This window comes from Eriocheir sinensis, chromosome 4, assembly GCF_024679095.1.
Source record: "Eriocheir sinensis breed Jianghai 21 chromosome 4, ASM2467909v1, whole genome shotgun sequence".
Taxonomy (NCBI): Eukaryota; Metazoa; Arthropoda; class Malacostraca; order Decapoda; family Varunidae; genus Eriocheir; species Eriocheir sinensis.
Window position 1 is genome coordinate 19,121,942 of NC_066512.1, and position 12,979 is coordinate 19,134,920.

General features: G+C 37.2%; 1 protein-coding gene across 7 annotated transcripts in view; it reads right to left on the bottom strand.

The window, feature by feature from the left end:
* LOC127009395 (F-BAR domain only protein 2-like) overlaps positions 1-12,979 on the bottom strand; it is a 53,877-nt gene that overhangs the window by 14,190 nt on the left and 26,708 nt on the right. For 5 of the 7 annotated variants that reach the window (XM_050882501.1, XM_050882491.1, XM_050882477.1 and 2 more), the window contains 4 exons: positions 6,182-6,281; positions 2,952-3,142; positions 2,532-2,665; positions 1,545-1,613 (listed from right to left, as the gene is read on the bottom strand). In XM_050882501.1, the coding sequence (XP_050738458.1) occupies positions 1,545-1,613; positions 2,532-2,665; positions 2,952-3,142; positions 6,182-6,281 (494 nt within the window). The remainder of the gene's footprint in view (positions 1-1,544; positions 1,614-2,531; positions 2,666-2,951; positions 3,143-6,181; positions 6,282-12,979) is intronic. The other 2 variants (XM_050882474.1, XM_050882478.1) reach the window with 2 other exon arrangements.

The window sequence follows — 12,979 nt, forward strand, 5'->3', positions numbered from 1 at the left end:
TAGAATCATATACAAAACTACGTCACAAAAATAGCACATAAATAACCTGTTGATAAGCTGTTTTAGGTTCAGTTCATGCAATGGCATAAGCAAAACATTTGCATGATTAACAATACCAAGTTATGTCTCATGTGCAACTGTATCACTTACTCATGAAATACTTGACTCTTTCAAGTAGGAACTGACATCTGTTTGTTCATCAATCATTGATATAAATTATTATTTTCCCTCTGTTACCTCCATTTGGAGCATGATCAGGTGAGAAAAATAAAAACATTCTTATGCAAATACATGAAATAATCCTGAAATTCAAGAAATGTCATCATGATATTTCTGTGGCCAACTCACTGGCATAATGGAGTCATGCATCAAAGGAAGGGGTTGGTAAATGAACATTCTCTCCATAAATGACATATGTAAGTACATGATAAAAAAAAAATGTGCACAACACATGGGTGCTGGCCATGTTGCTGGTAGCAGGGTGTGTGCATGGATGAGTTCTTACAATCACTATAGCATTGGCTTTGGAGGAAAAGGTAGCTGGGATGCCCTTGGCTGCTAACTCATATTTCTCACACTTATCAGCCTCCATGCTCTAGCTTGGCAGAAAGATTCAGCACGAAGTTTAAAGCTAACCTCTAAATAAGCTTGTGACTTTTATTGACAACATATACAAGTGACAAGAAGGTAAGGTTTTCTTTTCACAGATTAGTAAGACATACACATTACTTAACTGATAGATGTTAAGCATGGGAAATCAAGACACAAGTCTCCTTTCTACAATACGATATGAAAACAATTATGCCCCATGGAATGATAGGAGCTCCCTCGATGGCCTCCAAGTCTACATTTTTCCATATCTGCAGCTCTTGCTTTCAGCTCTTTAACCACTTTATATTCTTTGTATTTTTTCCTCACATGATCTATTTGTTTTCCTACACCAAAAATGATTTCTTCATTAAATTTGTCCCTTATATCCAATTTCTGTATAATACCTACAATTATTTGCCCTTCTTTTTGGATGCCATAACAAATCATTTTCCTGGATAATTTGTCATTTCAATAATATCCACTTGCAACACTGATAATTACAAATATACTGCAGTCACACTTGGGACTTCACATGAAGACTCAATCATCTGTTAATGACTAAATGAGTAGTATATGTTTAATTACAAAAATAGGTAAAAGAGCTGCATCTCTGATGAAAATCCTCCAAATATCACAGTAATTCATGGAGTGAATTTATACAGATCTCAGGATCTAAATAATTCTGGTAAACTTACAAACACCATTCACAAAAATACAATGTATTATGATAAGCTTAAACAGTATCAACAATAAGGAATGAAGCACATAATGCCATATACACAGACTATAAATGAATAATAAACAGCAATCAGATAAACTCGTAGGATATCAATAAGTAGCCAAGTTTAAGATTGAGCTCAGGCAAGAGTCGAGCTGAACTACAGCATACAGCAGTCTGAGCTGAGGCAAAGATATCAGGCAGAGCAGTCATGCACTATTAATTTAAATTTTACCTTTTGCAAGGTTAGGTACCTGATCTTGATCTTTCCTTCCGAGGTTATCTGGCGTGGAGGCACACGAGGCTAGTTAGAGGTTATCAATTACTATAATAGTAACTTCATTATGCTCCAATTCTCACTGATTTGTGTTGCTCAGATATTCTTTATAATTTTCTAATGGTTATTTGTCTCACAAAAACATTCAGAATATAGGTATAAAATAAATTTTTTAAGGCAAAAATTCAGCCACAAAAAATATTCATATCAAAATATGAACTCTTGGTTAGTTTTCCATGTAAGGTGCAACTTTGTATTTAATGCTGATCATTATTAAATAGAGGAGGTTCTAAAAGGAAAATATTCCCTACCATGAGCAGGGTACATTTCTGTATAAGACCAAGTTCATATGATTTCTCATGTTCAAATATAAGTGGATCACCTCCACCAACAAGATATACACGTTTATGCTAACTATACACAAAATTATTGGCATCATTATCCCATTTGATGCACTAGGGTGGAGACAAACAAACAATAGTTTACTGTTGCCAATATTATAGCTGAGAATCAATTTTGTTATATGCATTTTCTTGTATGTATTTTATTGTATACATTTTCTTGTATGCATTTTCTCAATCATATTTGTATTCTTACAACAATATATATTTTTTCTCAAAATTATAACTGAATAATGTATAACCTAAACTGAAGCTGCAATATTTTTTCAATGACAGACATGTTCTAGAACTTGCAGTACATGTCACAATACATTTTGCCATTTTAAATTTTCATTTAAAAAAACTACAGTATACTCAAATGCATCAAAGGTTTCATACTATTTTTATTGGCCATTTAGAGCAATATTATTGATGGCCCCTTGCACATGAATTCAGCGTATCTGCACAATAAGTTATAATGCCTGATGGTGGAAAATTAAACCATCATACATTAACTGATAATATGCTAGTAGTATTGGATATGAAAATTAATTGTTTAACTTACTGAAGGATATGAAGCTGGAGACAAGGACATCCCTTCAATTGTGGCTCGTAGTTCATCGACACTGGCAGACATTGGTGCATTCCCATTGCTAATTGGCTTGATTTCAACATGAATTTTTTTGTCTGTTTCCACATCTGTTCCCAAAGTTAAATGAAAGTGGTAAGTTAGTACACTCAAAACTTATTATTAGATTTCCATTTTCTGCTTTCTCCCTGCCTGTACTTTGATGATTCCTGTTCACCTGCCTGTGTCTGCCTGCCCCCCTTTCTATTTCTAGCAAAATATACTTCTATACTCATACATTTTAAGGTTCCTCTGTTTGGAAATCTATGCCTCTTGGAAAGATTTTAATACCAACTTTCTCTTAGCTTGTCACTGCTTATTCACTGCCTTTGATAATGAGATTGTTCCTTTCCTTACCCGAGTCTGTATCCGAAGATGAGTCAAAACTATTGTCATCTCCAGCTGGTTTTGATTCCTGAGGACGTACAGAAAATCCCTCTTCATCAACATTTGTTGTCTGGCTGCTGATGCTTCCCTTTTCAGAGACAGAAGCTGCTGGAATTGCTGTTAATTCACTAGTCTTTGGTCCAGAATCATCATTGGCTTCACTGAAAAAAAAAAATATATATATATATATATATATATATATATATATATATATATATATATATATATATATATATATATATATATATATATATATATATATATATATATACAGTAATCCCTCGCCATATCGCAGTTCACTTATCGCGGTCTCGCTGTATCGCGGATTTTTAAATTGTATCGCATCGCGGATTTTTCGCTATATTGCGGGATTTTGCGGTAAAATAAGCATTTTCAAGCCTAAAAAATGAAAACGATATAAATCAACGTAATTAGGAACACACCTAAATAAGCACTTACTCACCCACCTATTTTTTTATTTTTCCGTCGCGGCCTATTGCGCCATTAGTCTTTTCCCTGGTTCACTCCTCCCCTCTTTCTTCTCCCTCTCCGTCCCCGTATTTTTGTCCTTCCTTCTCATTTCTTTCTTCTTTTCCTTTCACCTCCCTCCCAGTTTTTCTCTTTTAATATCTTTCCCTTTCACTCACACCCTTTCTCTCCCCCTCTTTCCTCACCTTTACCTGACCCTCCCTACCTCTCTTTTAATCTCTTTCCTTCCCACTCACACCTTTTCTCTCCCCCTCTTTCCTCACCTTTACCTGACCCTCCCTACCTCTCTCTTTTAATCTCTTTTCCTCCCACTCACACCCTTTCTCTCCCCCTCTTTCCTCACCTTTACCTGACTCTCCCTACCTCTCTCTTCTTTTCCCGCCCCATTTCCTCCACTCATTTCCCTTGTTTCTTCCTTTCTCACACCCTCTTATCTTTAGTCTTATCTCTCACTCTATCACTTCCTCCCTTTCTCCTTCCCCATTAGATGACACACACACACACACACACACACACACACACACACACAAACACAGAAGGGGAAATGGGAAGGGTGTGTGGAGGGAGGGACAGAAGTGAGTCAGGTCATGTCCTGACCAAAGCCCTGACCTGAGTCCCTTCTGTCACTCCTTTCTCATTTCCCCTTCTGTGTGTGTATGTGTGTGTTTACAACTAGGTAAACACACACACACACACACACACACACACACACACACACACACACACACACACACACAGAAGGTGAAATGGAAAAGGTGTAGGGAGGGAGGGGCAGAAGTGAGTTAGGTCATGTCTTGACCGAAGCCCTTACCTGACTCTCCCTCAGGACCTCACCTGACTCTCCCTCAGGACCTGACATGACTCTCCCCACTGTCCCTCCTTACCCACACCCTTCTCCTTGTTTTCATCCTCTTTATCTCTCCCTGTTCCCTCCATTACTTTTCTTTGTTCTCCCTTCTTACATCCTCTATAGGTATTTTTTTTTCATGACTCACTTTGTCCCTCTCCTCCCTTTCCCTTTCCGTGTTTACCTAATTGTGATATAAAAGAAGTGAGCTACACTCATATTGTCCTTTCTCTGAGTATTCTTCCGCTCCGCCAAATTAATTACTGCGCGAAGTTCGTATTTACAAAGCAAATGTCGAAAGTCGAAACAAGAATTATAGTATGATTATAAAGCCTTAAAATATATATAAACAATAAAAAAATATAAGGTCGCTACTCCGCGGATTTTCGCCTATCGCGGGGGGTTCTGGAAGCTAACCCCCGCGATAGACGAGGGATTACTGTATATAAAAACAGATAGTCCTAGAGTTACAACATATGTAACTTTTGACCAGTCACACTTACGACCAGACCAATAATATTAGTAATGCTAGGTTAAGCAATGAGTCGACATTTCAAATATCCTGCCACAAACAGACAGCTGTTTGTTTAAAGTGTTGAAGTTCAAAAACTGAAATAGAAGTCCGGGCTAAAAATATGTGCTCCTGCTATGTCCAGTGGTTGCTGGACACATGCCTGGGCAAATCTGGGTATTGGAACAAAGTGAGGATTCTTATGGTATCCTCAAAATCCTCATAGGCCTATTAGTTCCCGAGTTACACCGAGAAAACTGTATTTTTTTCCTCTCCCGTCAGAGTAGGCTAACAAATAAAAATCGCTCAAAGCTCCTCATCTACGTTCCTTAGAAAGGTTGCCATATGTTACCATTAAGAAACTTATACCAACAAATGAAGCTCCCAAATTTGACGCACTTTCACCGAAAACTTATTTTTTAATCAATTTTTTGAACTTTTATGACGTATTCTGTGTCATCGTGCGCCAGGACCTTTTACCCTTTGATGATGCTAAACGCGTCATCGTGCACGAGTGTTAATCTGGAACGACATTCATAACAAAACTAAGTCAGAACTGCACATAAACGGACAATGTCCAGCGACTGAAGCGACTGTTGAGGCTAGACTTTTTTTACTACTTTTTACTACTACAAAGTGCTAGGCTACAGTCTAATTAACTCATTTATTGTAAGATTTTTTGGTATATTTTTAGGCCTGGCTTAGTCATAATGTGTAGTGATGCTACGGAGTCATAACGGAAACATTGGGTAATAAACTAATAAACTAATAAACTAATAAACTAATAAATAGCCATAAGGAAGAGCAATTATAAGAATAACTACATTTATATACCAATAGTGTTGATTTTAAGAGGTAGCAGAGAGTGAGATAGTAGGCTATGTCATGGCAAACAAAACTGCCGCAGCTTAGATCTTGTACGAAACAGTGCGCACTGTTTCTTGTAAGAAACAGTGCGGAGATCGTCACTCAAGCAATGACGGCAAGTTCGCGAGTCCACCCCTGGAGGAAAATCTCTGCCAGCTCTCGTGGAACCGATTATAGGTGGCTGCATGTACACCTAACATATTTGTTTACTGTTGTCTTGTGCTGCTAAGTGGCCAAACAATAGAGTAACTAGAAAAAGCTATTTCAAGATTTGCATTACATTTTAATAAAGGATGCACACAACATCTAAAGGTTCCTGGTGACATATGCTTCACCTGAGCACATCAATAATATTCACCCACATTCACAAATAATGTGTGTGTAAATCAAGTTTCAATCCCAAAATATTGCATTTCTTGACAATCAATGTGAAACTATAAATGCAAGGATGAAAACAAAGTTAAGCAATAAGAGTTATATATTTACTTGTCAGATTTCTCCTCCTTATTACTTGATGAGTCTGCATCTTTCTTTTTCTTCACTTTCTTCTCCTTATTTTTTCTGTCTCTTCTACTTCTCAGGAACCCTGCAAGTGAATGAAATAATGAGAATACTTGAATATGACAGTTACTTTAGACAATGTAATACACGCATTTTTTTTATAAAATGAAACAATAGCACGGGTCAGCAGCTATAGTTGTTAATTATGATTGGTTAGCAAAAATCCTTCCAACAAGATAATATATCATGATTAAAGATTTTCTCTTAGCCTCAATGAAATCAGCAGAGCATACAAAAACATTCAAATGCCACAGTACTTAATACTGGAGAGCATTTAGAGCATTACTGTAAATTGTGTTTAAGGGGACGGTGACATGAATGAAACAATATACTTCATATGCAAGATTAATAAGTAGAGTGATGTGATTTCATGACCTCTAAAGTCTGATATAAGGATGTCCACTGAACTCTAAAATGTTCTTCATAATCAAAAGAATATGACACTTAGAAACAAAATGATGGAATGAATTCATCAATTTTACTTTAACCTTAAGACAGGAAATGCAAAATATTCCATTTCTTCCCAATTATCTTATGAATACAAATTTTTCAAGGTATTTAATTAAACTATTCATTTCTTATAAAAACAGAAACAGGGGCCTGGCACTATCATGGATTTCAATATGTTACATATGTAATTATATAACAACTTTAGCATGAAAAAGTAACTTCATAACTTCATGTGTACACAAAACATGAACACACACACACACACACACACACACACACACACACACACACACACACACAGCAGATGGGCAAAAAAGGGCCCACTGGTAAAGAGATAAAACAGCATGGGGGGAATGACTGGCAGCTAATAATGACACAATCCTTTAAAGGATACAAGTATAACTTTTTATATTTCTAAAAAGATAATCTGAGGCATGGCTAAAAGGCAAAGGCAATGGGAACAAAGAGTAACCAAGATTTTAAGAAAAATTGGTTTGGCATTAGACAAAGGGATGGGAAAACATGACAACAGCTTAAATTCTGTATATATAATAATTAATTAAAAGATATTTAACTTTAAATGACTGATACACTAGATTCATAAACCATTTTTTCTACTTCCTAATGGTTGAATTCTTTTTAGGAAAGATAATGGGGCACACTACAGCTTCAACACAACAGCATTACAAAGCACACAGCAATTCAGCAGACGGACATAAATAACATCACATCACCACACGACTCATGAGGGGGCTTGTGTGTGTATGTGGAGGGGAGGGGGGATGGAGAGAGAGAGAGAGAGAGAGAGAGAGAGAGAGAGAGAGAGAGAGAGAGGAGGAGAGGAGAGGAGGAGAGGAGAGGAGAGGAGAGGAGAGAGAGAGAGAGAGAGAGAGAGAGAGAGAGAGAGAGAGAGAGAGAGAGAGAGAGAGAGAGAGAGAGAGACTAAGTACAATATTAGTTATTCCTTAACAGTCAAGTGCTGTAAAATCTCAGCATCACTACAGCTTTTTTAAGGAAATCATATAAAAAGGGGAAAATGTTTGCCTTCAGCTTCTCTCAAGATAAATTCCTAAATCAAATTCACCTGAAATAGTACAGGTCTTTCTGCAAGGTGCTCACACTTAAATTTAATAGATTTTGAGATTCCCTTTCCCTGATGACAAGTGATGTTAAAAGTATGGTGCCAGCGTTTGTAATGACAATGTCCCCAGATTTGCCAATGTAATTATTATTATTATTTTTTTTTTTTAGTTTTATGTAACATTTCCTATGAAAAATCAATGTTCAGTTTTACTGACTGAATATAAAAGTATAAGTTTCATTAATGATGACACCTTTAAAATTCCTACTTTGTCTCATGAATGTCCAGTTACTGCTGGACAACAATTTTGGGATAAAAAGGAAAAATTGTGCTTTAAAGTCTTGCAACATAATCACAAAGAATACAGGACCTGTAAATTCAGGCGTGCATTCACTGAACTGATCTAAGAGATAGATTTTGTATATCAGGCAACAAAGACTGTATGGTACTAGGTCAATTTGTTACTAACTGAGAAATGAAATGGGGACAAAATGCATTATTTTTGCTCTCTGTTGAAAAAGTCAAGAGTAGAAAAACTCTTCTCAGTTACAATATAATAATTCATTTGCTTGAACTTACAATCCTTCTCTATTCATTATCAATAAAGCAAAAATACACTGAAAGTATGCTAAGCTGTTTTGCCAATGCTCACTACTGATGGATCAAGCAATGAAATAAAACCTCTTGCTTTATGGCACAACACAAGTGTAACTAATATCCTGACTGCTATAGTTCACCATCATCAGGCATCCATTTATTTACTAGTAATTCTACTATGAAGGATGAACAACTAAGTACAATTCCTTAAGCCCTGTTTGTGCCTGCCTAAACTCAAGCTAGAACCTTTATATTCAAAGTTAGATGCACTAATAACTACACCATGAAGAACTACTTGAGAGAGAGAGAGAGAGAGAGAGAGAGAGAGAGAGAGAGAGAGAGAGAGAGAGAGAGAGAGAGAGAGAGAGAGAGAGAGAGAGAGAGAGAGAGAGAGAGAGAGAGAGAGAGAGGAGAGAGAGAGAGAGAGAGAGAGAGAGAGAGAGAGAGAGAGAGAGAGAGAGAGAGAGAGAGAGAGAGAGAGAGAGAGAGAGAGAGAGAGAGAGAGAGAGAGAGAGAGAGAGAGAGAGAGAGAGAGAGAGAGAGAGAGAGAGAGAGAGAGAGAGAGAGAGAGAGAGAGAGAGAGAGAGAGAGAGAGAGAGAGAGAGAGAGAGAGAGAGAGAGAGAGAGAGAGAGAGAGAGAGAGAGAGAGAGAGAGAGAGAGAGAGAGAGAGAGAGAGAGAGAGACTGAAAATCCCCAAATAACTTTATAGACAAAAAACAGCACCAAAGCACAATGATGTGACTACCCAAGATATATGGGTTAGTTTTTACAGTGCTAAGAACAACTGGTGGTGGGCACTGTGAGGCAGTGTGAACATATGTATTTATGGGTGTCCAGCACAGGTTTGTTTTCTTCCTCTGATGCATTGAATAGGTGAAACTACTGCATCTTTAAAAAAATTCATATCAATGCACACACAGACTGCTCATTATCTGGCTGGCAGTGTGGCACTAAGTGTAGTTATAGATACAGACTAATTATATGGATATTGTATTTGCATAGCTCTTAGCTATGGTGTCGATTCACATTAATAATTATTGAAATTTTTATATGATAATGATGCTGTTTTTAGTTTCAGGCTGATTACTATTTACTTGTTCCACCAAATTACAGGTTGCTGTCATCATTATGAATATTCTCATAGGCTTTTTGATTGTATTCAATCCTTCCATTTCCACTGTACTCATAACTCTGTATATTATATTGAAGCTTCATGGATCATATAAACAAGAGAATTATTCCCCAGCATTATTTCACTGCACTTTCTACTGATCAAAGGTCACTAAACTTACCCTGAGACACTATTTATCAAAATTTCAGTACTATTAAAATAATCTTGGTAATTGATGTTGACAAATGGGTTATTTTTTTTCTAATTTAATTAATAAAAGCTTTCAAGCACATGCAATTCATCCAAAATTAGGTTTAGTCAAATGGATGGATTTTTTGTTATTAACAACAACAAATCTAAAAAGCATCAACATGCAGCACATGCATACAAGCAGCTTTGCAAAGCAGTACAGAGGATCAGTTACGTGAAAGTGTACCTATGCAAAAATCCTGTAAAATTTTTGGAAAAAATAATCTTATTGTGTTAGGTATGTCTGACAGACCTGACATTATTGAATTAATACACATCATTATATGAACCACTATATCCTTGAAAAATTTGTCCTTCAACACAAAATCGTTATGAGTCAAGATATGGCATGAGATACACTACATCAAGGAATCCTTAAACATTTTCATGTAGAAAAGATAACTTATAAATTATCTATTTAGGTAAATGTAGTAATCATGATTGTAAATGCATGACTTGAAATTCTATTGATTTTTAATTTGAAGGCTTCCAGTTAGCCTATAATTATAATGTGAATCATATTACGAAGGCATGAAATCAGTTAGGTTCCCGTAATTAGTCTAGACACACAGCTGTTTTGAGTTCACGGACAATTTGTCACCTTCCTCTGAACGTGTAAGCCAACATAACTGACTGACACAACCTTTGTTGCACAACTAATCTTTATTATATAATGCCTTCAGATTATGATTCTGCAGCATGAACTATGGCACATCATGAATATATATCATACATTAATAAAAAATAACAGTATGCATTTAAACTTAATATCTCTTTATCTTAAGCTTAAATACAAAATAATAAAATACACAGTTTTATGGGTTGAGGGGCCGACTGTGTAAACTTCTTAAACAAATTCAAACTCACCAAACATTAAAACATCATTCAACAAAAAATTCTTACAAACTTAAATGACATGCATAAAAGCATGCATGCACACATGCATACAAGCATGTGCGCATGCATTGGATATGTATGTGAGCACAAGGGCACATACATAAATATACACAAGGAATATATATACTTGTGTGTGTGTGTGTGTGTGTGTGTGTGTGTAAATATATATATATATATATATATATATATATATATATATATATATATATATATATATATATATATATATATATATATATATATATATATATATATATGTGTGTGTGTGTGTGTGTGTGTATTCCTATTGAGGAAATCCTGTATTACTTATGTACAATGCATTTCTTTACAGACAACACCAAAAAATATAAATTTCTGCATTTTCATATTCATAACTATTACATGTTACCACAACTATAATTCCAGATTGTTGGGGAAATATTCACACAAACCATGAGAATCAGGAGAGGGAAAAAAGCAGAAGAAAAGGCAAAGGTCTGTGTAAAATTGATTGGACAGAAGGCTAGGGTCTTAGAGTAAGTTAATAAAAATTAACAATATCAAAGTTCATATGGCAGTATGGTAAGGTAGAAGAAATTGACACAGCAACGTGTGGTAGGATGATATGGTAATAGGGAAAAAAAGAAATCTGTAAGCAATAACAAGACACTCATATCAAATGGAGCAAGTGGATTTGCTGAAAGAAGAAAATAATACAATATCCAAGGAGTGTGTTTTGCAAAGACATCATGGCGACAGTGATGATGAAAAGCTAAGCCAAATGAGAAAAAGCAGCAGCTCGGGTAGTAACATAAAAATGGCAAGACAGGAGAATGTAGTGAGCATAGATAATACAGGTCAGACAAAGGGGCAGGGGAGAGTGCATTATGAGATGGGAGTGAGTGTGGTACCTATGGCCCATATGTAAATGTGTGAGTGCAGTCTCCCACCATCTGTTCTTGTGAGAGGGTCTGACCAGAGATTGATGACTGGATAAAGCTTACTGTCTGATAGGTTAGACCAAAGGGATTGGGGAATGCCAACACAGAAGCAAAAAGAAGTTAAAAAATGGTAAAATAGTCAGAAGCTGGAAAAGTTGTAAATGAAGACATCCTGGCAACAACAGAACAAGGCAAGCTGGGGGAGGAACAAAAGGCACCAAAATTCAAGCACCGTACTAGATAATGGACAAGGTGCTTAGAACGCCTCCACTTCACCATTAGGCCCCAGTTTATACCCTAGTTTTAGGTTATTAAGTCCTTACCCCTATATATTGTGATGACAATCAGTATGGGATTGTATTGGGCATAAGAAATAAAGGAGTGAGAAAGGGGAAGAATAGCATATAAATGGGAGATATCACATTAGTGAAGAGATAAATACAGTACCCTCTCGAGTTTCGCGCTCGCTTCGTTCCGAAGGTATAGCGCTAAACTCGAGGATCGCGAAACTCGATGTAATGAAAACACTGAAAAAGCGCTTATCTGTTCCGACCCTTTTTTTTCTTTTTTCTTTTTCATGTGGGCTACGGCGCCGGTAGACTATCCACCTGGGCATGATGGTCGGCCCCGAGCCCGTCATTGCGCAGGCAACTGTTTATAGTGGCGCTATTATAACTGGCTCATGCTGACCCCCAGAGTTCACATTTTTTTCCCTCCTTTACTCCCTTGTTATCTCAAAATACGTACCTTGGAAAAAGGAAGAAAACAGGAAGAGAGAACGGGTCTTTTTAAAGCCACAGATGAAGCCTTATGATTGGCTGAGCTCTGAAAACACGCTTGTGATTTGCTGGGAGTCCGATGACGTCAACGCCAGCGCTAACCCGGTCAGCGGCCTCGCTGCCTTGGGGCAGTGTCACACTGGCCGTTTTCCTCTAACCATTGTGGCTACTGGCAACACCCGTGTGCCCATCCGGGAGCGAGTTGTCGGTTGTCCGTAATCTGGTGTCATGCTGAGCGTCTTTCTTCCCACCACATTGGTGCCACCTAGGGCAATCGGCAAATCCAACTTTTCCAGGTGTGCGTCACACATGGCCAATGTTGGTTGCCCAGATCCACATCCACAATGTAAACAAAGCACTTGCCCTGTATCATCATAGCGTCATCTGCTAAAGTAAGGGCTGTCGCGGCTTGTGCTGCCATTACCCAAGTTATGGACTTGTTGCATCAGTTAAATGGCAGGAAGAAGCTGTTGTGGGTGTGGTGTGTCTGTGGTTCCTCCATGTCAGTTCTCATTGTCACCATTGCGCGTGAGCGGCCAACCCACCCATCTAGACTCCGACCACATAAACACGGGGGTCAAGTACAGGTAACTCTCGATTTACACGAGTATTGCATCCTTGAAGAGGTCGAAAAATAA